This window comes from Primulina tabacum, chromosome 2, assembly GCF_025594145.1.
Source record: "Primulina tabacum isolate GXHZ01 chromosome 2, ASM2559414v2, whole genome shotgun sequence".
Classification (NCBI taxonomy): domain Eukaryota; kingdom Viridiplantae; phylum Streptophyta; class Magnoliopsida; order Lamiales; family Gesneriaceae; genus Primulina; species Primulina tabacum.
In genome coordinates, this window is record NC_134551.1 from 45,233,597 (window position 1) to 45,261,259 (window position 27,663).

At 36.1% G+C, this 27,663-nt stretch overlaps 1 protein-coding gene and 1 long non-coding RNA gene across 2 annotated transcripts; both read right to left on the reverse strand.

Moving 5' to 3' along the window:
- Nucleotides 1-1,098: 1,098 nt before the first annotated feature.
- Nucleotides 1,099-3,499, reverse strand: LOC142537942 (uncharacterized). The gene is made up of 2 exons (XR_012818610.1): nucleotides 3,349-3,499; nucleotides 1,099-1,341 (listed from the first exon to the last, which is right to left on the reverse strand). It is a non-coding gene; the product is annotated as an uncharacterized LOC142537942 (long non-coding RNA).
- Nucleotides 3,500-23,157: 19,658 nt separating this feature from the next.
- Nucleotides 23,158-26,136, reverse strand: LOC142537943 (protein ENDOSPERM DEFECTIVE 1-like). Its single transcript, XM_075643400.1, has 6 exons — nucleotides 24,982-26,136; nucleotides 24,515-24,634; nucleotides 24,124-24,240; nucleotides 23,948-24,037; nucleotides 23,629-23,736; nucleotides 23,158-23,397 (listed from the first exon to the last, which is right to left on the reverse strand). The coding sequence occupies exons 1-6, from the start codon at nucleotides 25,945-25,947 to the stop codon at nucleotides 23,335-23,337; spliced, it is 1,464 nt and encodes a 487-aa protein (XP_075499515.1). The 5' UTR covers nucleotides 25,948-26,136; the 3' UTR covers nucleotides 23,158-23,334.
- Nucleotides 26,137-27,663: the final 1,527 nt, after the last annotated feature.

Consider the following 27,663-nt stretch of genomic DNA (forward strand, 5'->3'; position numbering starts at 1 on the left):
GTTGCAGATTGTGCCAAAAGTGTGAAGTAAATCGAGGATCACGATCTGATACAATAGATTTAGGCACACCATTCAATCTGACCGCTTCTCTGACATAAATCTCTGCCATCTGGTTATGTCTATACGTCATTCTATAAAGAATAAAGCACGCTGATTTGGTTAATCTGTCAATAATGACCCAAATCGCATCGCAATCTCGGGAGGATCGTGGTTGCTTCATAACAAAATCCATGGAAATGTGATCCCATTTTCATTCTGGAATCGATAAGCTATGCAACAGACCTCCTGGTTTCTTTCTTTCTGCTTTCACATGTTGGCAATTCAAACATCTAGATACAAACTCTGCAATGTCTGATTTCATCTGTTCCCACCAAAACTGTTTTTTCAGATCATTGTACATTTTTCTGCCACTAGGATGAATACTCAAACGACTACAGTGAGCCTCTGTCAAAATATGCTGTCACAAGTCTGAAACATCTGGCACAAGAAGTCGATTATTTACATATAACACATCATCACGAACCTGATATTCTGATTGATGCCCTGATCTGACCATCAATATCGAATTCTGAACATTCTGATCAACTTTCTGTGCTTCTTTAATTTGAAAAATCAACTATGGTTCAACTTGAGTAGCATAAAGTCTCAGAGGTTGACAATCTGTCTCAAATACTAATCCAGAAAGACAGCAATCTTCAATCAAATTCGAAACACCAATCGTCGATAAGGATAAGGAACATACATTTCGATTCAGTGCATCAGCTGCTGCATTTGATTTTCCCGGATAATATTTGATTTCACAATCAAAATCTTTCAATAAATCAAGCCATCTTCATTGTCTCATATTCAATTCTGACTGTGAAAATAGATATTTCAGACTCTTGTGATCAGAATAAATCTCAAATTTCTCACCGTATAGGTAGTGTAGCCAAATCTTCAATGCAAATACGATGGCAGCCAATTCAAGATCATGAATCGGGTAGCGAGTTTCATGTGGTTTCAATTGTCTCGAGGCATAAGCAATAACATGTAACGTTCGTTCGTTTTTAAAATTTTACTGGACATTTTTTTTAAAAAGCTCGCATTTTCTAAATAACATTTAAATTAATCGTAATTATATTACCGTAAAAATAGTGCCGTTTAAATTAACCAAACTCATCCAAAATCATACGTAAACATAAACGAGTAAAAATCTTAAAATCATCAACGTATGAAAATATTCATCTCCTCTCAATCTCATAATTCGTAATGCGGAAAACATGTGGTCCTCGGGTCGTGTCACCCTACCAAATCTGCCTACTCAGAGTTCGGCACCTCCAGTCTCCTCAGCATTTAGCTCACCTGCATCACACACGCCTAGTGAGTCTAAAGACTCAACACGCCTGTACCAGGAATAACAAGTACATATACATAGCACACAACAGTGAAAAATATCATACTCAACATATCTTTCATGAACTTAAAAGCATAACGTAAACGTGTTGTGTAAAATCATATGCCAACATACCTTTCATGAACTTTAAAACATGAACATAAACGTGTCGTGTAAAATCATGACTTGTCAAAACAGCTCATCGTTATTCATCATTCATCATTAATCGTTTATCATTTATCGTTCATCATTCATTCTTTATCTTTCATCATTTATCATTCATCCTTTATCGTTCATCATTTATCACTGGTGAATTCAGTTCACTAGAGGTGACTATCGTACATCATTTACGATGGATCCATCATACATAGAACCGCAGTACCCGGCGGCTGTCGGACATCAGTGACAGGATCACCCATCCACTGTGCCTAGGCCTCATCATCAGCATTTACATATACGTCTTAACCATTTACATATACTTCGATAGCCACAACTAATTCCCGTCATTCAAAACATTATCATTTTCATCACTGATAAAATTCATGTATAAATGCAATTTCCTTTAAATTCAAGCATGCAATGTATATTTTTATAAAATCTTAAAAATCGTGAATCATGATGCGTGAACATTTAAAATATCATGAATTTGTGCTCAGGGCGCTGCCAGGACCAAAACCTCACCCCGGGTGCAAAATGACCATTTTGCCCTTGGGAACCCAAAAATTATCGTTTTGCCCCTAGACGTAAAACTTCACGTTTTTGATATTTTCTTAATTCCATTGACTCTAACATATTTCAAATAATTATTTAAGCCTACAGGAATTTTTTCATATTTTTATTTGGCTTAAATCGATGACTTATAAATTAATCTTTAACTATAAAATATTAATACGTTTTAATCCCGAATTAAACCAAACCTTATCATAAAATACCCAAATTAAAAACTTAGACTTCTAATAATTATTTGAACTTAAATATAATTTTTCATAATTTTATTAAGCTTAAATCTAAGCGTTTCAATTTAATTCTTTAATTAACGTTTCGTGCGTCGACTAAATCTCGGATAAATCTAAAACTCATTATTTTGATCCGAAACTTACCAAACTCCAAAAAATGTCCCAAAACATATTTAAAAACATCCTTAGACATAAACTCGAGCCCATTTCATAACTTAACCGAATTGTTTTAAAACTTAGATCGTGGTCCCGGTTTTAACCCGAACCGTCTCGAAACTTAACCGAATTTTACCAAACTTAAAACATGACTTACCAACACTCTATCATACCTGAATGCACCCAATTTGAACCCCTTAGAACCTTAAAAACCCTGCTGATATGCTGCTGTAAATTACAGCCCAATCACACCTCATCCCTAGTGAGCTAACCCCCCCTTTATTTCGTTCCTAGCCTCAGCCATGGTTCGGCCTCCCCTAGACCAACTTAAGACTACTCTGGACCCCGAGAACCCACGCCAATCACCTCATGCAAGCCGCAGCTCCCTACAACTCGCTATTCTCCCCAAACAATTAAATCAAAGCCAAGCTTCTACCCTCTCGATCCACATCGCTTGGGATGGTTCCAGCACACATTGAACCCTTCCAAGACTTGTCTCAGACCTACCAAGCTCTGGTCTAAGCCTCAGCAAGGTCCCTGCCGTGCTGGTCGAACCCTGCACGCTGAAACACTCAAGATCGAACCAACCGTGGAGAATTCTTCTCTCGTCCCTACACCAGTACACATCCAGCAACTTTCCTACCCCTCGTGACAGCAACTCAACATTACCAGCAGCCTATAGACACTCAAGAACAGCAGCCCCTTGCACCAAAAATTCAGAAAAACGTGAGTAGTGAAACAAAGATGCTAGTATTTGGACATAAACCGATGGATCTCCATGATATGTTTTGGATCGTGAATTCCACAAACAAATAAACATAATAAAGCATGTATATAACGTGTATGATGCAGCAATAAAAGTACATGGCGTGCCATTGATGTATATGAACGAAACTTTGAAGAACCGCGCAACGGAAGAGCACCGAAGAATTTTCTTGGAATCAAAATGCTATGGCCGATGGTTTGCTGAAGGGAGGCTGCTGAATTGATATAATGAGGGTGGGGATAAACTGAAATAAAGAAGTGTCGGTTGGTGTGGTGGAAAAGGATAGGTGTAGGGTTAATTGGTTATTAAAGTATCATTAACAATTAGGTTAATTAGCTTTTATTTTAAATTAAAAAGGAATTAAAAGAGTTTAAGCCCAATAAGCTTAAAAATATGCCCATAAAATCCAAACACACTCCTGAAAAATATTTCATGTTGGAAAGATTTTGAAAATATTAACCGAACCCTCAAAAAGTCTCTCGATTCGATAAAATTTGCGTACCGGATAAAAATAAAATCATGCGTTAAAAATACACAATAAAATCCCATTTTTGAAAAATACACTTAAAAACATCTTATATTAATTAATAAAAATTAATCATGTAATAAAAATTATTTTCCTGAAAATTCTCCGGTATCCGTTCCTCGTTTTAGCGCGAAATGAAACTTAAAAATCTTTAATGCTTAAACCGTTAAAATTTCGTGAAATAAATTCTATCATGCATGAATTATGAATAAAAATAATTAAACACATAATTTATTAAATAAACATGCATTTAATGCTTAAAACAAATTAATAAAATACCAAAGAAATTTAATAAATTGCATGCATGTGGTTCACGTGAACTTTCAAATTTTCGGGACGTTACATAACATGTCCTCGCTGCATCAAAACACAACCTATTCCTCTGTGAGAAGCATCACAATAAACAATAAAATCACCAGTACCTGACGGAATAGTCAACACAAGAGCACTGGTCAATCTCTTCTTCAACTCCAGAAAACTGGATTCACACGCCTCTGCTAAAACAAATGGGACAATCTTCTGAGTCAACTGAGTAATCGGCTTAGCAATACTGGAAAAATCTTTAATAAATCGACGATAGTATCCTGCTAAATCCATAAAACTGCGTATCTCTGGCACTGGTGTCGGTCTAGGCCAACTGATCACTGCCTCAACTTTGCTAGGATCAACAGCAATACCATCTCCAGATATAATGTGTCCCAAAAATACAACTTGTTTCAGCCAGAATTCATATTTAGACAGCTTTGCATACAATTTCTCAGTTCTTAAAATTCTCAATACAGTTCTTAGATGCTCAACATGATCAATCATATTCTTGGAATAAATCAGAATATCATCAATAAAGATAATCACAAAATCATCAAGATATCTCTGAAATATACGGTTCATCAAACCCATAAATACAGCTGGAGCATTCGTTAAACCAAATGGCATGACTATAAACTCATAGTGGCCATACCTAGTTCTAAAACCTGTTTTCGTTATATCAGAATCTCTGACTCTCAGCTGATGATATCCAGATCTCATATCGATCTTGGAATAAACAGAAGAACCCTGCAACTGATCAAATAAATCATCGATACGAGGCAAAGGATATTTATTCTTTATCGTAGCCTTGTTCAGTTGCCGATAGTCAATGCAGAGTCTCATTGAATCGTCTTTCTTTCTAACAAATAACATTGGAGCACCCCAAGGAGAAAAACTCGGTTTGATGTAACCCTTGGCTAGCAAATCTTCTAGCTGCTCGTCCAATTCTTTCAGTTCAATCGGTGCCATTCTGTATGGAGTTTTTGAAATAGGAACAGTACCTGGTATCAATTCCATACTGAATTCTATTTCTCGGATTGGAGGCAAACCCGGAATTTCATCTGAAAAGACATCAGCAAACTCGCATACCACTGGCAAATCTGCCAATGACGGGCTCGATTTCAGTACATCTACTGAATACACAAGGAATCCCTCTGCTCATTTCTGTAATAATCGAGTAATAGACAACACAGATATCAAAGGAATTCTAGCTCTAGAACCCTTACCATAAAATTTCCATTCATCACCCATCTCAGGTCTGAATCTCACAATCTTTTGGAAACAATCTACGGTAGCTTTGTACTTGGTCAGCATATCAATACCGATAATGCAGTCAAAATCAGATAAACCGAGTACAATACAATCTAACTCAATCTCAAACCCATCATACTGTAGTATACAATGTTTAACAGACTTCACTGATATAAGACCTCTCCCCAAAGGTGAAGAGACAGATACTATAGCAGATAATGACTCAACAGGCAAATCATGTATCAATGCAAATCGCTCAGACATAAAAGTATGGGATGCACCGGTATCAATCAATACATAAGCAGAGTAACCACAAAGAGAACATTTACCTGCAACAACATCATCAGATGCTTCCTGTGCCTGTTCTTCAATCAATGCAAATACTCTGGCCTGCTGTCTTGGAGGCTGGCTAACAGTCTGGCTTCCTCCTGGCCTTGGCTGTAACTGAGTAGTAGGTGGCTGGAAAGAGTGAACAGAAGATGATCGTCTATCAGTCTGAGCCATTGATCCAGATGATTCGGCTCCCTGGGATCGTTTAGAACTACGCTGTGGACAGACTCTGGCAAAATGTTCTTGCTGTCGACAGATATTGCAACTACCAAACACTCCTTGGCATTACTCTGTGGGATGTCTCCCTCCACAAGTTCTGCAATAGACCCCGGTGTAACTCTGGCTCTGTCGTGAACCACTGGAGCTAGATGAACTACTACCAGACTTCTTAAACTGTTTCCCTCGGGCTTTTAAATGATCTTTCTTTCCACTGCTGCTACCACCACTATCAAATCTGGGAGGGGGTTGGTGGAACTGAGCTGAGGGTTGTTGCTGTTTCGGCGCTGGGGCAACATACGAAACTCCTTTCTGCCTAATCATGCTCGCTTCCGCTCCTTTTGCTCTGTTCAGGGCATCAGCAAAATTGTTCGGTCACCCTGCATTTACCAGTGTAAAGATCTCAGGATTCAACCCATTGATAAACTGATCAGCCACTGCTTCATCATTCTCAGCAACATGGGGAGCAAATCGTAACAAGGTAGAAAATTTGGCCACATATTCTTCAATATTCAGATGAACCTGTCTCAGATTATCAAATTCTGCAACCTTGTCTTTTCTGTACGATACTGGGAAGAATCTTTGATAAAATTCAGTCTTAAAGATCTTCCAAGTAATAACTGTACCTCGATGCTCCAACGCCCTCTTAGTTGTGAGCCAACAATTATTTGCAACGTCATGCAATTGATGCCCAATCAGTCTAACTCTTCGCTCATCTGTGTAGTCAAGAGAATCAAACAACATCTTAATGTCATCTAACCAACTCTCACAGTCAATAGAATTCTCAGTGCCTTTCAAAGTCGGCGGTTTGAACGACTGAAATCTCTTCAGCAGTGTTTCCATGGGTGTCGCTGTAACATCCATCGGATTAGTAGAAGTACTACCCTGTTCTGGGATTCTTCGAGGAGGCATATCTGATTATCAAAGGGGTTAGTAACCAAATATAACAAATCTGTCTCAGTCCTCTTCTGATCATCATACCTCTGATCAAGAATCGGTTCTGATTCATTTCTCAGTAGTACACATTTGCAATCAAATCAGATAATCAGATAAACATGTATTTTAAAACAGTAAAACATGCTAACATTGCAAAAGCAGGAAAGAAAACTCAATCTACCTCACTCACTCGCCTCTATCCCAGTCTAAAGGACATACTGCTCTGATACCACCTGCTGTGGGGACCCGGATGCTAACTCATTCTTTCAATCATTATTAGGATTAATTAGGAACAATTAAATAAACTGGGTCATAAAAATTTTTTTTAAATGTTGAACACCTTAAAAACAAGTGTACAATTTCTATAACAAGTAGGTCTCATCTCATTCAATTTACAAGATCAAGTTTAATATCTACAACATGATCCAAAGTACAAGTCTTGTACAAAAGTAACTCATAACAAACTAGGGTTCAACAACTACATATCAAGTGTTGAAAACCAACTCTACATCTAGGTCCGAATCTCCACTCTAATCTCGATCTTCTATCCTTTTCTCGACCATGATCATGTCCCACCTGTTGTCATGCACACATACAAACACAACAACAGCCGGATAACTCCGGTGAGAAATATATTCTCAGTATAAACAACGTATACATGCATTTCATATAAACATATATAAAAGCATAGATGGTCGTACGTTCTTATTCCCGGACTTTGGCTTTCTATATCGAATCTCTACAATAGGAGTCGATCTACTCCTAAGCAACATCAATATAAACCAAATGTCCAGTGACTTGGCACCTCTGCCAAAGACTTGGCACATCTGCCAAAAACTTAGTACATGCTTTGCTATAAATCAATAGACTAAGCATATCAATCTCATGAATTGCAAACATCAAAGCAATTACAATAAAGTATGTGGTTTTGGGAAACTCAAGTTATCTCTGACTCGAGTCGTATCTTCCCGGTTTAACATTGATTTATACCTTTCTTTTCGTAGATCAGTCTGGTCAACGAAATCAAATATCAATCTGGCTCTGATCGTTCTTTGAAGCCTTCAATACCAACTCTGGAATAACAGTATCGAGGAGTACAATATCAATATACAACCCAACACAATAATTCTCAATCTAATCAACTTTCGACGGCACAATCTCGATATACCGGCAATACAATATCAATAGATATCAATCTCAACAACTCATAATCAATCACAAACACAATATGATATTCTCAAAATCGGTATAATCTCAATCAAATCCAATCTGAAAATGATAACAATTTCATACGGTATTCGTTCTTCGATCCGATTTCAATTATACGAATACTACAATCTCAGGAATACATAATATAGATAAAATCATGATTCCTTCAATACCATATTTTCAAACCATAAAAGAAGGTAATAAAACTTATGTCCCATTGAAGTCTTTGACGAGAGAAATACGGTACCAAACTCGGATTGAAAATCAGACGAGCGGATCTTGCACGAATCAAATTCTAAAATGTAAAGAAAATTTGAGAATCTGCCTGGAACTCTCGTTCTTGTTTCTGATGGTTTGGAAGGGAAATGAAAGTGAACTTATCATTTTATTGCATGGCAAATACATGTGTCTTACTCTTTGCACTGCACGTCTCGCGCATATGCGCGACCATCACCGGCGCATATGTGTGAGACTCTCTGTCTCGGCAATTCTGGGTTCATCAGCTCACGCATATGCGCGAGACCTACTGTCTCGGCACTTCTTCATCTCACAAGCTCGCGCATATGCGCGCCTCTTCTCGGGCATATGCGCGAGGTCTTCTGCCTCGGCACTTGCTACTCGCGCATATGCGCGCCTCTCTGCCGCGCATGTGCACGAAGTCTGCTGTATTCCAAAAATATAATACTCATCATGCCTTTCCAAATCTGGTCTCGGAGTGGTCCTTCTATAATCACATCAATTTATCAATTAATAATCTCGAATTAACAGGACAAAATCTCGGGCATTACAGGCCAACACACAATTTTTTATTAAAAGTAGAGGAAGTTTCGGCAGCCCCATGCTGCTCGAAATGGGCAGCCCCTCGAGCAGCCCTAGCTACCCGAAATGGGCAGAACATGCTCCCAAAACAACCCCTCGAACCGGCCTCAATTTGTTGTGTCGATTTCTCATGCGGTTAGAAATAGGTTGTCAATATAATATCATGTATTTGCTACACAAAAAGTGACCTAAGCTCTGATACCACTTGAAAGGGGATCGATTATGGGTACCCAAAATGCGCAACAGAAGTTTTTAAAAATTTGCATTTTACAAGAGCAAAAATGAGCACCTCTCACTAGTGTGTAGCAAATACCAAAAATACAAACATACACAGGGTGCTTTAGTGTTTACCTATTAATCACAATGATTGATAATGGCTCCAACTTAGTTGTCAAACAACTTACCTCTTCAATGGATAGACAATCTACAAGCTTCCCTTGAGCACTCCTTACTCAAAATCAAGCCCACCACCAACAAGCTAGAACCACCTTACATTTACACTACGAAATGTAAGGCATTTTTCTTTGAGAAGTTTGCTATCAATTCATCAAATGAAGAAGCAAATATTTGGAAAAAATATGGAGAGAAATTCGGCCACCATGGAGAGAAGGAGGAGAGACGCATTTTCTTGGTTGTGTAAAAAGTGTTGTGTATTCTAAAAGCATGCTAGCCTTTAATTTAAAAAAGTTGACTCCCAACCTTTTAACTCCCTTGCATGTTATTTGGGCTTGTAACAATTACAAAGCTCATGGACTATATTTTAATATCTCAAACACATTTGATATCAATTAAATCTTATTTGAATTTATTCAAGCACAATAGTTAAATAATTATTTTCATTTGGGCTCTACAAGACCCAATGTTATTTAATTAATTCAACACTTGAATTAATTAAATTATTTGGACTGTACTAGGTCCACTAGTGTTTAATTAATTGAACACTTGAATTAATTTATTTAAGTCCATAACAATGTTTATGAAAATCACAATTTTCAAATACATTATTTATTTGGTCAACTTTTAATTTAGGAACACTTCCACAAATTAAAAGTTACATACCCCATGTAGAAGTCATACTTCTAATTTTTCTTGTGCTTATAAACTCCTTTATAAGCCGTTCAGCACATTGAGCTAATTTCCTTCTCAACGGCATCTAGAAAGCTAGTACTTGTATGGCCCTCAATGGTTCATTGATACAACTAGCAGTGAGTTCGCATCCCAATGTGATTCAGGACTAAACATGTCTTTATATGAGCATACCCCAATTGTCCCATTCTTATTTATCAAATACTTGTTAATAAGAAAGTCAGAACTCAAGTCTGATAGTACCCAACCAATAATGTTAAACGCCTAACAACATCTCTTACATGATTCCCTAGATATCAAATGATAGTGCCTGCAAGAACCATTCCATTATGATTAGCGTACAACACAGTCCCTTCATCTCATATATCATGACCGATTCGACAACCATTGATATATCGAGAGTTTCCAAAGAATCGATACTATATGTCATGTCGTAGTTGCTTCGATGGTATAATCTAAGAAACCCATTCTTAATTACCACCAACACTCTGATTAGAGATTTCAAACTACATACACATGAGATCACATAGGATATCCATACCCGAAGGTAAGCGGTGAATCCCCGACTACAATGCATAGACTTCTATATGTTTCGACAAAACACCCAACCTTGCCACCTGATGACCCCATATGAGTTGGTAAACAATTCAAAGTGCAATGCTGGCATAGAGTCACAATGTTATCCCATGTCATAAGGACTAATGGTGTACAATCATAAATTAGGACGTTTCCACTCGATAAGTGAGAACTACTTGGAAAGTATTTTATGGAGGGTTTTTCAGTGCACTCTACAAGGAGAACCTATCTGCATGCTCGGACATCACAATGTCCCCTACCAATGAAAAATGGTACTCACATCGCAGATACTAGTCTCAAATTCAAACGACCTTTATCCTTCTTAGCGGCGGCTGAATCGACTAGGAACTGTTTAGAATATACAGTATTCCAAATATAAGTTTCATGACACTCATCATATGAGCATCTCATATTATTTTTACTATTTGTCTATTCAAGGACTTTATCTAAGTAACAAGTATGGATATACAGATAAAGATGTGCCAAAAAAATAATTTCAAATATTATAAAAATAAAGATTGTTTATACATAGAGTATCATTGTGAACCATCGGCCAACACTTAGCTCGACGTGCACCTACTCTAACAGTAAACAAATTATTCTTCTCCTGAGTAGGTTTATTTAGACGTATATATTCCCATATAAGATTTTAATTCTTGAATTCATGTTCACTTTCGGCGTTCGATTTGGAATTTGATACTTTTCAAAGAATCTTGATGAATGGAAGACTCCGGTCGGCTCATCAGGCAATGAATCTGCCTAGGGTTGCAATCCATCCTGTTACCTTATGCACTTCATTAACATTTCGAGGAGATCCTATAGTATCCATAGCATGAAATTTTTCTAGATTAGCTTCAATACCTCTTTGAATGATAAACACCAAAAATGCGTTTACTCAGATTCAAATTTAGCCCGTAATTACGAAGAGTAGAGAAATTCTCTTCTATATCATTGATAAGTTCATTTGTTGCTTTAACTTTAACCAAAATTTCATCCACAGTACGACCAATCTGATTTTTAAACACTTTGTCTATGAGCCTTTGGTAAGTGGCTCCGACATTCTTGAGACCAAAGGTTACAAAAACATAATAGAATGTGTCATTTGAGGTAATGGAACTCACTTTATCTTTGTCCTGTTTGGCCAAAGGGAATTGATGGTACACTTGGCAAACACTAGAGAGCATAATAGCTCGTGTCCAATAGTAGAATCAACCAATATACCGATTCAGGGAAGATGGGACATTCTCGTTTGAGGTACCCAAAATTTACACACATCCTAAACTTCCACAAAGATTTAGGCACGAGAACAATGTTAAATAACTAGCTTGGAAACTGTACCCCTTGAATGTGTTCGACTTCCAATAATTCTTCTACTTGCTCCTATATAACTGCATATTTTTTAGCTCAAAGTGCCTCATTTTCTGAACAAGTGTTTGGAAATCATTCAACACATCAACCTGTGCTCCATAACTTCTCGTCTGACCCATGTGAGATCAGAGGCCAACCATGCAAAGACATCTTTATTTTTCTTCAAACACTAGAGAGGCCAACCTTGCAGTGGCTCGGCCATGGTTTTGGCTATCATGACCACGTCAGACTGGGGAGAGATGAAAACTTTATCGCAATCTTCTTCGGTGGTGACTTGGGTTGTCTCCCCGATAAAATTCAAGTGATCATGCTCTCGATGTGTGGGCTGGCTCGGGTGCTCGATTTTAACTACCTTTTGCTCTACTCGGACTTCTTCAACATAGTATTTTTTAGCTGCTTTTTGATCATCTCTAAATTCTCCAATTACTCTTCACACTTCAAAATTTATCTCTAATGAAGGGTATAATCCACTACCATGAAGGTGGCCATGGAAGGTCTATAGCCAAAATTGAATTATAAGTGGAAGGTGCCTACCTTATGATGAAGCTGACAATCCGGGTCTTCATAGTATCTCCTTCGCCTAGAAAGAGAGGATAATTTATCATTTCAATGGGATTAACAACATGTCCTATGAATCCAAATAAAGAAGTGATAACGAGCTCCATCTTGAATTTACCCATGTCCATGTGATCCATATGTTTGATTTTCTTGCTCTGTTGGAGTTCTTGTCTGTAGGTCCTCCAGAGGTTATATTTGTAACCCCTCAGGTGGAGGTTGATCTCGAGGGGTGCTGCCCCATTATTGTTTTTGCTGACACCTAGAGGACCTCTCCTACATGGCTCGGGTGTCCTTCTCCAATTGTCTTGACCCTTTTCTTCTCAAGCCCACTTACAAGGCCTACTACTTTATTCTACTTAGGACAAGATGGCTTTTATTCTTGAATCATGTTACGGAAGGGACATCCACTACCATAGTATTGAACATGTGTATATAAAAAGGATTAACATAGTTAGTGGTTGCTTTTTGCTGCTAGAAAATTTATGCAAGAAGATTCTGTTAAAATCTTGAAACTTTCGGATGCTTCATGGCTCGACCAATTAAATTAATGTTGAGCGGCCCTTGCTAGGGTGTTGAGGAAAACTAGATGCTTAATGGGGTCGACGTACTGTTGTAACAGAGCAGCGTTCTTAAATCGAGAGAAGTGCTCTTTTGTATCTCTTTTTCCATTATACTCTCTTATATTGGGGAACTTGAAGTGTTGAGGGAGATCGGCTGTTAGGACTTCTGTAGAGAATTGGACAGTTCGGAGCGGAGAAGGATAAGGGGCCACCCGATATCTTCGATAAGAGTTGTAAGGTCCAAAATGCGATAACGTAATCCAACTGCATGAAAATCTCGGAAAAAAGAGAAAATGACTAATTGAATTATTTTAATTGCATTTAATGAATTTGATAGGCATGTTTACATTTTTAAAATAGAGTTTTATATTAGAATGCAAAAAAACTGTGTTTTAAAGGTTGTTCGAGACGCGATCGAAGAACGAAGACCGGTGACCATAAAGGGAAAATATTTTTATTAAATGCTTATTTTTAATTATTTAATATATGGTATGTTTTAAATGATAATCTCGAAAATGATGCTTTTTGACATGTTTTTACACGTCGAGTCGTATTTTAAACCGGTAATCGATTTTTTAAGAAAACATGGACTTTTGGGAGGCTCGGTTAATATTTCCGAAAACTTTCCTAAACTAATTATGTTACCCACACTATAATGAGCCTAATGGGCCTATTATACTAAGATTATTGAGCCTAAACTCCTACCAAATTATTTATATCAAATTAGGGAGTTTCAAAATCACAAAACACTTCATATCACAGAAAAACCTAGTGTTTTCTCCATCAGAACACAAACACACACCAAACGTTTTTTTGAAACCTATTCACATGAGTTGAAGGGCAAAAAAAACGCAGCAAGATTCCTCCTCCGTCTCTCCGCCAACGTCTCTCACGTCAAGGATTGTTTTTCGTACGTGAAACATTCAAAGGCACGCCTTAATCTTCCTTCACTCATCGTTCATACCATATCATGGGTGTTTAATCATGTTTGCATTAAAAATATGAAACACTCATTTTATTTTCGTATTTGAGGCATGTACATGACAAAACTTTGATTTTTATGCTTTGAAATTCATGATTATGATGCACAAAGGGCTGCCTTGATGTGGCTATTAGGAGAGACATTTTTCAACATGTTTAATGGTCCATAGATGCATGTTTAAGGGCTGGACAGTAGGGATGCAAGAGCTGCACTTTTCTTTGGGTTTAAAGGGACTAGGGTTTTTGTTTTTGGTCCTAGGAGAGAGCGGCTACTAGATGATGTTTGGGATGTGTTCAAGGTTTCTAAGGGGGTCTAGTCATGGTTCTAGATTGGCTAAGGGAAGGCCGGTGCAAGGGCCTAGGCTATAGGCGTGAATAAGGGGGAGTCGCGCAAGGCTTTATGCGCACGGTTGAGGTTGTGCTTGAGTGGGCTGTAGTTCCGGTCCAGTAGCTTGTTAAGGGCTCGAGTATGGTCTAGGATGGTTGCATAGGGGCTGGACAGGTTGGTTGAAGTCTAGGGACGAAGGGGCATAGGGTTTGTTAGAGCTAGGGTTTCGAAAAAGAAAAGAGTGCAGAATTTCAGTGGCTGTTCTAGGCTTGATCAAAGGTTTTAAATGGCTTGATTTGGGTTGCACAGGGTATGGTTAGGTGTTAATAATCTATAGTTCATGTTTGATAAGTTTTGTTAAGTTTCGAATTGACTCGGGTTAAAACCGGGATGTAGGTTCAATTTTTAAAACGAATTGTAAAATTATTCGAGGAGCTTAAGTTTACGTCTAAGAATATTTACGGGTGTATTTTAAGTTATTATGTTAAGTTTGGATGGAATCGGGACGTCGTTTTAAGGTCTAAGGGTAAATTGGGAAAGTTAGGGTTTCAGAGGCAAAACGATCATTTTACACCTGAAAAATGTTAGAAGTCCTGGCAGTGCCCTGAATACTGTAATAAATGTTAAAATGTTTATTTTGAAAGATTATGAAATTTTATGATATGTTAAAAGATGTGTTGCATGCTTGGTTTAAAAGAAATTGATATTATTGCATTTATTTTTATATAGTTATGGAAACAAGAAAAATGTTTTGAAAGAAGTGATTTAATTGTGATGGTAAATAAATGATGATTCATGAGGGACGAGACCCCAGTGGAATCCGTTTATGGGACAAAGCCCCGTGTGACCCAACAACCAAATTCACATCAAAAGAATATGATGATATGTAGGGGCAAGGCTCATTTGACGGGTGAGATTATCGCTGATGTCCCCGCCAACTATAGGCCAAAGCACATTAATGAAAAGTGGTTAATGTTGCCTCATCGTCTGGTACCATGGTTACAACTTAGATTGATCAATCGACCGAAGGATGAAAGGATGGACACAATTAATAAACGGAATTCACATTAAAGGTAATGTATATGTATATGTTTATGATGAAAGAAAAAAGGATATGATGAAAAGAAAAATGTTTAAAGTTTATACATGTTCATGAAAAGTTATTTTTATTAAAAATACTGTCGCATGTGAATGTATATGTATTACTTGCTATCTTGGTTAAGGTTTGCTGAGTCATTAGACTCATTAGGTGTGATCGATGCAGTGATCATGATTTTGATGGTGTTGGAGAACTTGATGGTTGAACTAGCTGGACTGATGGTGCACATAACCCGAGGACATTTGCTAGTTTTTCCACATTAGTATGATTTAATGATTTTGTGACGTTTATGACTTTTGATACTTTTCAGTGGTTTTGAGAGAATTTAAGATACTATGCTTTATTTTGAAAAATACTATTTTTATGTTTGGTTGACATCCTATGATTTTATGTTTTGCACTGTGCAGACGATTTTGGTTGTGAATAAATCTAGCAAGCAGACTAGGTTAAGTTATAGTAAATGGATTATGAGTCCAAGTATCGATCCCACAGAGACTAATATTTAATTACTAGAATTTATATCACTTAACTTAAGCTAGACAACATAAATAAAAAGATGATATAAGGATTATTAATCTAAACTATTAAATAAAATAATTGCGATTAAAAAAAACGAATTCAATGATCAAGGAGGGATTCAAATTCAAATAAATAACTAAGACACACAACGGTACCAAACTCTACTATGTTGACAAGTGTTAAAATTCAATTAATTATTTAATTCTTGACAATCACGGTGAAATTCCCAAATTTATTTATTAAAAGATTCCTCGAGTTAATAAACCTATTTAAATCTAACAGTCCAATTATTTCTAACTGAATTTAATTAGATCTAAATTCATTAAATCTTCGTGGAATTTCAGTTTCACCTAAAACCGCACACTGAAACCGAATATTATTTCTAGTCAGTTTAACCATGTGTTGATGCCGTATTTGTTGCTATATTTAATCAATCATCTTGTGATTTGTGATTAACCAACAGACATGTAAATAGTTGATCAGGCTATTAACAAGAAATATTAAACTAACATCAATCAATAATTAGAATCTAGAAAAATAATATAATGAAAATAAAACAAATATCAAATAAAGTATTGTTTGGCCCTATCGTAGTCTTAGACTAAAGAGAATTATTCCATAAAATCAAACAAAGGTGAAAACATATATTTAAGTTCATAGAAGAAAACAAAGTTAAGAATGAGTGAAAGGAATTCTCAGTGATTTGTGACGTGTGTTGAAGAATTCCTCATGCTTCTATCTCTGTCTTCCTCCCTGTTGATGTCTTCATTGTAGACTTATTTTCACTTCTTTCACGTTGTCCTATGTTCTCTTCCTTCTCTGCTGTTAACTTCTTCCACATCTTTGCCCTCCTCTTTCTGCTATGTTCTGTTCTCTTCCTTCCCTCTTCTTTCTTCTCTCTCCTCTACCTCTCTCTTATTTTCTCTCACTGTTCACGTCTCCGTCTTCTCTCATCTCATGTTACTCTCTTCTGCGCTGGTTTTTCTCTTTTTTTGCACCCCTCCTCTATTATGCCGTCACGCCTCCTTTTATTCTCCCCAATGGGCCTCATCTTTCAAATCTTTTAAGCTCATGTCAAGATAACAAATGTAGATAAAATTCTAGATTTTATTTTCAAATGTGATATTTTATTTTTGTCAAGATCTACATAGATTTTTTCAAAAACTTCAATATTATCAAGGAATAAAATATAAAAATATTTTATTTCCTTTCTTTTGGTATTTTGTTTCTTTTGAAATTTTGTACAATCATCTTATCTCCCAAATGGGGCTTTTTTCCTCTTTTATTCAAATCTACAATCATTATAAAATTAATCAAGATAAACACATAATTAGGGATAAAAATTCTAGATAAGGGCAAATATTATAAAATCAAATCCCTAAAATCTCTATAAGATTTGGATTTATCAATCCCCCCACACTTAACCTTTGTTCGTCTTCGAACAAATCAGAGAATAAAAATATAACCGAGGAATATTCAATGATTCACCACAAAATTGACACAATCAACACCTTTCAACCTTCCAAATTCCGTCACACTCAATCGAAGGGCCACATTTTGAAAATCATAAAATTCATATTCGTTGCAACTTCAAAACTCAAGCATTCACTAGAAAAAATCAAGATAATGAGACGTGTGTAGTGTGGAAGTCAAAATTCATATTCCTCAAAGGTGTTTTAGTTCAAGGAATGCTCATAGCTTCTGAATTTTTTTAAAAAAAACTCTCCATAAGCTTGTCTTTCATACATTTCTCCACTAAATGTTGCAGGAATATGACCCGGTCAATAGGTCTTTTCAAGCTTATAATGTTAGGCCATGACTCACGGCTACAATAAAGGTAGGGAGATTCAAAATGAGAGAAAATAAACAATTTTAGTCATACAGCGCACTCATTCATCTCTTATCTTCCCCCCTTATTGAATTTCATCATTCAGCCATCTAACTTTTTTATCTTCCTTCTACTTTCATTCATATTCTCCCATATTTTTTTTCTTCCTCCAGTTTTTTTTCATTCTTAAACAACATTCTATTTTATTTTTTTCAATCACCGCATCATACAACATTCATTCATCCTCCTTTTCTTTTATAATTATATATATATTTTCATCAACTCCTTTCTCATTCTTCATGATTTTTTTCAAACTCATCCAATTTTTTTTATCAATTATCAACACATGAGAGTTATTGAAAATTTTAAAGCGCTAAAGGGGTTATTTATCTCAAAATTAAGGTAGAAGAATAGTGTATGAGCTAAAATTGGGTAGTTGATGTGGGATTTTGAAGGAATACGAATGGGGGCTACTTGTATGTCTTTGACACACTCCATTCGATTTTTATAGGCGCAAAATGGGATATTAGGGATATAAATGATGCATTGGGTAGGCTTGAAAGGCTCAAACGGTCCAAAGATCGCCTAAATCATCCCTAAGTCATTCTCCTTCGTTCGCCTCGAAGGATAATTAGTTCTAGATTGTTTCTTTTCTTTCTTTCTTTTTTCAATTTTTTTTATAAGCTCACATCTTGCCAATTCACAATTAATTCATATAAGTATGACATAAAGTGCATAGATAATGTCTCAAAATATGATACAAAACTAGTTTGTGCTCAAATCCTTCGGCTACAACTACAGCTCATCTCAATCAGTTCTAGGTGTGATTCAATCTCTTGAGTAATGAAAAATCTAGAAAATCAATTAGTATGTTATGTAATCACAAGTGCAGTTTATCAAATAATAATCAGAAAAATTTTCATGCTCAAGGATTAAACATTTAAGCACATCTAAGTGTTGTGACGTGAAAAACCAAACACAAATTCCCCCCACACATTTTTATTTACATTGTCCTCAGTGTCATGTCATTTAAAAAGAATATAAAACTTGGATATAGAATAGTAAGAGAACACTTCCTTGACAGTGTTGCTTTAAATTCCATTGAGTGCTACATGGAGATGGTAGAATTTCTCAGTACTGGAAATCTTTTATTTCAACAGTTTAGTTTTACCAGAATCTAAATCATCTTGTTTCATTCCAATATTCCAGGGTTGTCTCCCAGCAAGCGCTAAATTCATTGTCTATAGCTTGGCTACGGAGAAGCATCCATCAAATAGCGGCTTCCGCCCATAGTAAATATCATACAATATTACATATGAGTCTTGATTATATGTGCCCTCAAGCTTGGCATGATAGTGATACTGTAAGCTCGTCACTCCAGCAACACTCGGCAAAAACTGATTATTAGGGAAAGAACAATTTAATCCATGATAAAGCTCGTAGAGGATGTAATATTCTTGAGTTTGCGTTGATGGAAATAAAGAATCTGCTGGAAATATATGTTAAGACCATATATGAGTTCAATAGTTCGACTTGTGTTCTTCTACATCCTCCAACTTCACTTCTGCCTCATCTTCCCATAGGAATTCCTCGAAGAATTCTTCTTCCTCCAACTCAAATACTTGTGGAAGATCAGATTCAGGTGAAGTTTCTACATTATTTGAATCACTCTCCAAACCTTGGTTGTTTGAGTTGTCATCATTCATCCATACCTGATTGGTCATTAATTGATCAGCAAAAATCGCTTCATTCTCTTGGCGGATTTCAGAAACTGGTTGCACTAAAAGCTCAATTTGCTCATCTATGAAACGCAAAGCATTGTTGTGAATTTCCAAATATTTCTTATTTATATCTGCTGAATCATTGAGCATCTCTTCCCACTAGGCCATTGTTTCATGTAAATGTTTACTACGCGCTTCTTGTTGCTCAAATTCTTGGTTTACAAAACTGGGGCAAAATTGTGGAGGATATTGGTGACTCCAACCCTGCAGTGAAGGATCGCAATGCCAGTGGTAGTCGAAATCTGTCATATCATCTAACAAGTGCATCGCAATGTTGTAATCTCTATTAAATAAGTGACTACCACTTGCCAAAGCTCCATAATTTACCCAACTTCTTGTTGACTCATCCAAACCAATATATAAAATTCGAATACGAGTATAGTTTGACAAATCATGATACCGATATTTGTTTGCCAAATCATTGAATCTCCCCCAAGCAGCATAAAATTGTTCCGAGTATTGTTGGGCAAAATTCGTGAATACTCGCCGATGATCCATCTTGAAGTACCTAGCAATAAAATAAAAATAAATAAATAATAGAAAAAAATGATATTTTTTTCCGAAAAAAATGTCTAGTCTCAAATAAGTAATTTATGTAAATATTAAATAAATAAGTCCCCGACAACGGCGCCAAAAACTTGAACGACGATTTCGGTTGGGAATAAATCTAGCAAGCGGACTAGGTCAAGTTATAGTAAATGGATGATGAGTTCAAGTATCGATCCCACAGAGACTCATATTTAATTACTAGAATTTATATCACTTAACTTAAGCTAGACAACATAAATAAAAAGATGATACAAGGATTATTAATCTAAATTATTAAATAAAATAATTGCAATTAAAAACGACGAATTCAACGATCAAGGAGGGATTCAAATTCAAATAAATAACTAAGACACACAACGGTACCAAACTCTACTATGTTGACAAGTGTTAAAATTCAATTAATTATTTAATTCTTGACAATCACGATGAAATCCCCAAATTTATTTATTAAACGGTTCCTCGAGTTAATAAACATCTTTAAATCTAACAGTCCAATTATTTTTAATTGAATTTAATTAGATCTAAATGCATTAAATCTTCGTGGAATTTCAGTTTTCACCTAAAACCGCACACTGAAATCGAATACTATTTCTAGTCATTTTAACCATGTGTTGATGACGTCTTTGTTGCTATATTTAATCAATCATCTTTCGATTCGTGATTAACCAACAGACATGTAAATAGTTGATCAGGATATTAACAAGAAATATTAAACTAACATCAATCAATAATTAGAATCTAGAAAAATAATACAATGAAAATAAAACAAATATCAAATAAAGTATTGTTTGGCCCTATCGTGGTCATAGTCTAAAGAGAATTATTCCATAAATTCAAAACAAATGTGAAAATACATATTTAAGTCCATAGAAGAAAATAAAGTTAAGAATGAGTGAAAGGAATTCTCAGTGATTTGTGACGTGTGTTGAGGAATTCCTAATGCTTTTATCTATGTCTTCCTCCTTGTTGATGTCTTCATTGTAGACTTCTGTTCACTTCTTCCCCGTAGTCCTCTGTTCTCTTCCTTCTCTGCTGTTCACTTCTTCCACATCTTTGCCCTCCTCTTTCTGCTATGTTCTGTTCTCTTCCTTCCCTGTCTTTTCTTCTCTCACCTATATCTCTCTTATTTTCTCTCACTGTTCACGTCTTCGTCTTCTCTCATCTCCTGTTACTCTCTTCTGCGCTGGTTTTTCTCTTTTTTTGCGCCCCTCCTCTATTCTGCCTTCACGCCTTCTTTTATTCTCCCCAATGGGCCTCATCCTTCAAATCTTTTAAGCCCATGTGTCAAGATAACAAATGCAGATAAAATTCTAGATTTTATTTTCAAATGTGATATTTTATTTTTGTCAAGATCTACATATATTTTTTCCAAAACTTCAATATTATCAATGAATATAATATAAAAATATTTTATTTCCTCTCTTTTGGTATTTTGTTTCCTTTGAAATTTTGTAAAATCATCTTATCTCCCAAATGAGGCTTTTTTCCTCTTTTATTCAAATCTACAATCATTATAAAATTAATCATGATAAACACATAATTAAGGACAAAAATTCTAGATAAGGGCAAATATTATAAAATCAAATCTCTAAAATCTCTATAAGATTTGGACTTATCACACTGCGTTTTGTATTTACAAATAATTAGTCGGTGAGTTTATATTAAATGGTGCAAATATATATATATATATATATATATATATATATATATATATATATGTAAGAAAGTATATTTGGCCGAAAGTATTTTAAGAATAGAAAGAAAGAAAAATTGTTTATTCTATTTTAAAGAAAACGAGTAGTAAACGTTTCAAAGTTATATATCTTCACGCAACCTATTCATATTTTCCTTATATGAGTTCTGATTTGGAGGAGGTGGGGGTGGATTTCCCCTTGTCTTTGATCCAACACTTGTTCCACATTAGTTGTAATCAACTTGGTCAGTTCTGCGATGTTTAAACTTGGAGGAGTAGATGGTGTGGATTATACTCTTGATAATGATTTTGATTCTCATGGTTTTGATTTTATTGGCTTACTCCGCGGCCTCATCCACGACCCACACATCATCCTCTTCCTCTGACCATCTTATCTTCGTTTCTTCAATTTTCCACATATGCCGCAAATTGACGATACCAAAAAATGTACCTGAGAGTTCGGTTGGTGAACCAAATACTTCAAACTGGTTCAGCACAAGTCGGACGACAGTTCAACTTAGATATGCACAGACCAAAAGAAGTTAGAGGATGTCTGCCAGAAGTGTTTTCAGCGTAGGCTCCGATGCTTAAGTCAGTACTGAAACATAATTTAAGTGTTCAATAAAAATAGTACTAGTGATATTAATAAGTGAAAGTAGCAAATCGTGAAAAATACCTAGTATTTATAGAGTTGGGAGGAACTAGATACCTTGTAGAAGAGGAACTCTTAGTGAGACAAGTATGTTTAAACACTTGATTTGTAGAAAGATTTATAATGATATGACCTTATCTTAGATTATGAATTTTAATTGTTTCTTGATATCATTGAAGTTTTTACCTTGTATGAGACTTGACCCGGTATTTGTCATTAATAGGACTGTGTATTCACCGCCATGCTTATTTGGGACTTGGCTCGATAAAATGTATCATATAGCTCAGCTGCTCGGGCCTGATCAACTTATGGACGAGTAGAGAGTAGTTTGGAGTCGAGGCAAGATTCTGGCCCAGGCTCTGGACCTAATTGTATCAATCATAGGTCCATTATTTCTATCGTTTCTGTAAATGAGCTCGGGTAATAAGTGCTCAGGCCGGATCGAGCAGGTCGGCTACACGGGAATATCAGTATCCTTTTAATTTTAATTGTGGGACTATCGTGTTTGTGACTGTGACTGATTATACAAAATCCAGATCAATTACAATATGTCAAATTTAGTTTTGAAAATCAGCATTCTTTACATGTTTAAAGGAGAATTTTTTTTTTTTAATAAAAAAGTAGACCTACGATGTACAAAAGCTCGGTCCTCTCCTCATTCTAAAGCGAGAAATGGTCGATGCTATGAAAGAATGAACAACAGAGGCACATGTTTTTTTATTTATGAATTAGCATGGGTACAAAATAATTTATTTCATACTTCTGCTAAAAAAAATACATCAAGTTATGGGGGTATACACAAAAGGGGAAAAGGTGACCAAAATATTTTCTTGATGAAATTTTTTAATCAAGAGTATAATTAACTCATAACTTCCAGACCTTGTGGGAGGCTGGCTACGCCATGATTTAGATATTATCGAGCTTTCATTGACTGATGGAGTTGTATTAAACTTCCCCTCAGGCTGCACTCTTCCACCTGCAAAAATGAATTTCTTGATGAAATGGATTGATTACAGATCTATTAGTTTGTTTGAGTAAATCAACACCGCAACATGGAGTCTTTTCAAATCATTCCTTCAAATATTTCATCATTCATCTGATCCAAACACAACATTAGAGTTTTACCAGCTGTCATTTAGCTTTCCCGAGCCTTAGAGTTTCTTCAACTACTAAGCAAAGCCTAATACAACTTTAAGAATACACATACCTGTGATTTACGAGTTTTGGCTAGCAGATCTCCACACTCTTCAATATGAACTCTTTCTCCGCCAACCATCCTGGCTAATTCTGAAATTGAGCCATCCATTTCTTCAGCCTGTGTGAGAAAGGGTCTTGATTTCAAAATCTCATAGTAATACACAACATATTGTCCTTTTTTAAAACATATTTAGCCTTATGCTATTTACTTTTCCACCAAAATATTTAGCCTAACCTCAACAACAGGAACATTATGCACTCAATTTAGATACAAGATTAGATAATCTAATAGCATCAGTTAAATTACTTAAAGGATGCACATATCTTACTTTTTCCATAAATCTCTGAATACGAGAACCTGTCGACTCAATAACTTTATAAGCCGAACTCATAGCATTCTGTAGCTCTTCAATATCAGCCTGAAAAAAGATTACTTCATAGCTCAGTCTATCACATAAAGCACCAAGAAACAAAGATAAATAGTGTAGTGAAAACTAGCTCTCACCCGCACTTCGCCACTGACTGGAAGTCTGGCAGATGAACTGAGCAATGCATCTGTTATGCCTGACAGAGAAGCGGTGTAATCTTCTTCCATTGTAGACCATTCATCAAGATATGGCATCTAAATTAGGATTACAGGTACATGTAAATATTTTAATGAAACTCTTTGTAATGCAGTTTAAAATGAATCAGTCGGTTAGAAGAAAGACAACATAGTGGCTTTTTGTATTTGCTGGATGTAAGAAAGTCAATCACGATCACCAATGTACATTGCTATTATCCAGAAGCAAACAAGAATGAAATGACAAAAGACACTAGAAAAAATGTTGAGCTGATGACATGTAATTAAATGTTCAATTAGATGACAGAACCGAAATTATTAATTTTGTTCTTACTTGAGCCTCAACAATCGAAGTCAAAGTCTGTATCACTCTCAATGCTGCAAGTTCATTGCGTTTCCTTTGCACATCTTCTCGAAGATCTGATATCTTAAAGCCAAGTGAACAGAGTTGTTTCTGAAAAAAAAAAAAAAGAAAAAGAAAAAGGAAAAGAAGATAACTGATCAGCAAAAATAATATTGAATCTAAAATTTTCAAGTACTTCCATGTTGTGGAGGGAATTATGTATGATTATCAAAATAAGGGGTCGTGACAGGATGGGATAAAAATGGTATATAAACAAAATCAAATTGATTGAACTGAATATGCCATGAGGAGCATGCCCCATAAGAACATGAACTGGAACCAAACTGACTTTTAATCAAAGCAGGGGCAAGAATGGCAGTCAACTTTTTTTTATCACGTATATGAACTGATTTAGTTTTGCCTACAAAGAATTATATGGACGAGGGTTTGCAATAAACCTCAGCTTCCTGTTGTTGAGCATGAATGGCGGCCTCTGCTTTTGCATTTGCCAATCGCCATTGCAGATTATGGTTACTTAACATCTTGAGAGAATGGACATCTTCTAAATGATTGGGTATATTTTTTCCTTTCCTGATATCAATCCCCGACTTTATTCTGAAAGAAGGATGAGGGGGCAATGAAGTACCTCCGCCCGCCTTCGAAGAAGATGAAAAGTTCAAGGAACGCGTACAATCACTCGGAATTTTGCCAGCATTACTAGGATTCCTCTCTGCAGCCCATTTATCCACATCTGGCATAGAAGACCGTGTATCAGGATTACTCCGCAGCTTACTCATAGGCAAGCAGAGGGGTGAGTTTGGACATGAAGAACTGCTCCGATCTGAAAAAGTAACTCTACATGAATCAGAATCATCCCTCGACGTTGATATCTTGGAAAGCTTCTTTTCCATATCAGAAGTCGCCTCTTGCAATAGCCTAGCTGCCGCAGAAACCGGCGTACATCCATTGCTGCTACAATTTGACGAATTCGAACGATTGAGACTGTTAAAAACTTGCCTATATCGAGACTGAACGATTCTATCGGTGCCGACGGCCATTGGCGTGTCAGGTCTTGACGGAACCCTAACATATGAATTCTGGTGATCTTCGCCGTTTTCCTTATAATGCTGCTTCACTCGTTGCGGCTGTTGCCTTTTCTGGACAGTAAGAACACAGAAACCTAAAGGTTTATCCAAGCTACGATTAGTCTCTGAGACTGGGACGTGGTGGTTCTCGTCTGTTCGCCGCCTCTGAACGGATTTGGAGCGGGCGTAATCGCGATGGTTTGGGGATGAATTGGGTTGCACAAGAGGAGACATGAAGCGAGAACTGACTTCCCTCACTCTTGGACGCCGTTGGGTTGGGGGCGGAGCCGGCGGCTCCCCAATCAAATCCGTCGCCGTTACGTGGACACGGTCAGCCATCTAACCCAAATTCAGAAGAAAAAAGATTATCTATCCAATTATGGTCGAGGATTAAAACTTCAAATCCTCCGAACAAAATCAGAAAACCATAATTGGGAACTTTGTCACAAACAGAGATAACAAAAGAGAACTGATGGAGAAACTAGCCGTTGCAAAATGTTCACCGTGCTCGACAGATAACGGTCCTATTCCTACTTGAAAATGCAATTTATTCACATAATTTTGATACTAACAAACCATTAAATATTGACAAAAATTAAACCCATTAATAATTTCCACGATTCATCCGCACGTGTCCTCCAAATTAAAAATGTAATATTTTTAGTAAAAAAACATGCGTGGTGCTCCTAAGGGTAATATATCATGTATTAAATTTAATTTATGCAACACATCCAAATGCCTCAAAAATCACATGAACAAAAAATTGTATAAAATCTCTTTGGACAAAAGAAAGGTAAAATTCGACTATCACACGATTCTTATATGTGAGTGGAAAAACTTTTTTGTGCTAGCAAAACTTGAAATCATAAAATATTCAATCCTAAAGCTAATGTATTAAAATATGAATTCCAATAAAATATGCATGACGTAGCCAAACTGCATAAATTTAATTGACATGCTGGACATAATGTTCTCGGACAATCGTTTCATGCAATCCTCTGGCCCCCTCGACTGCTCATCCTTACGACCATAATTTAAATTTTTAACTTCTTAGTTCTCATCTGCGTTATCTAAATATAGTGAGTCTAACATGAATGTTATAGGACATATTAGACCAGGAAAAAGACATGAAAAACATATGTCATACTAGAAGGAAAAATTTAATATTATATGATTATTTGGAATAGGCTCGAGTCAATAAAAGTAAGAAAAAATCGAGAATTTTAGGGTCCAAGGGTAAAATGGTCATTTTACGTCTCGGGTAGTACGAATAGCTTGATAGTGCCCCGAAAATCATAACACATGCTAAATGATATTTTAAAATATTTATGATGAAAATATGGAATTTTATGGTTTACGGTAAAACTGTGCAATTTTTACTATTAAAATGCTATTTTTGGAAAGTCGTGATATTTTATGCTTTGAAAAGGAAAAAGAAAAAAATATTTTGAGGGATGTGAATTACATGTGACAAAGGATATAGGATATGTGGGGGATCTTATTTAAAAAAGAACAATGAACTTACAATTTTATGAGGATGTCGTGAAAGGAGGGAGCCCGTTTACGGGAAAAGGCCCCAGAGGGAGCCCTACGATCATATTTACATGACGGTGCCTAGTGCCCATCCCCTAGGCCATGTGGAGCTGAAGACTGATCAGTCGACCAGAGAATAAAATGCTTGTCACTTTCAAGGATCAAACTTTACCCAAAATGATAAATGATTGAAAAGCTTTACGATTAAATGATTTTACGATTTACGATTTATTTATGCATAAAAGCTATTTTAAATAAAAGTATGATTTTTAATGTATGTGATTGTATATGTATTACTTGCTACTCATATTTAGAACGTGATGAGTCATTAGACTCATTAGGTTTGAATGTTGCAGGATTTGATGATATAAGGAGGCGCTGACGCTTGAGTAGATGGAGTGCGGCAGTACACTCTCGAGGGACATTCATTTTTCGCACAATCTTGATAGATAAAAGATTTAAAAGATTATTGTTAAAGAATTTAGTAGAGATTTTTATGCTTTATTTTGATGTTAGTTGATC

Excerpts from the sequence above, each read along its gene's own strand:
- LOC142537943 (XM_075643400.1), bottom strand. The coding sequence starts at position 25,947 with ATGGCTGACCGTGTCCACGTAACGGCGACGGATTTGATTGGGGAGCCG. Across the intron at positions 24,241-24,514 it reads CTTCGATTGTTGAGGCTCAA|ATGCCATATCTTGATGAATG; the intron begins GTAAGAACAAAA and ends ATCCTAATTTAG. Across the intron at positions 23,398-23,628 it reads CCAAAACTCGTAAATCACAG|GTGGAAGAGTGCAGCCTGAG; the intron begins GTATGTGTATTC and ends TCATTTTTGCAG.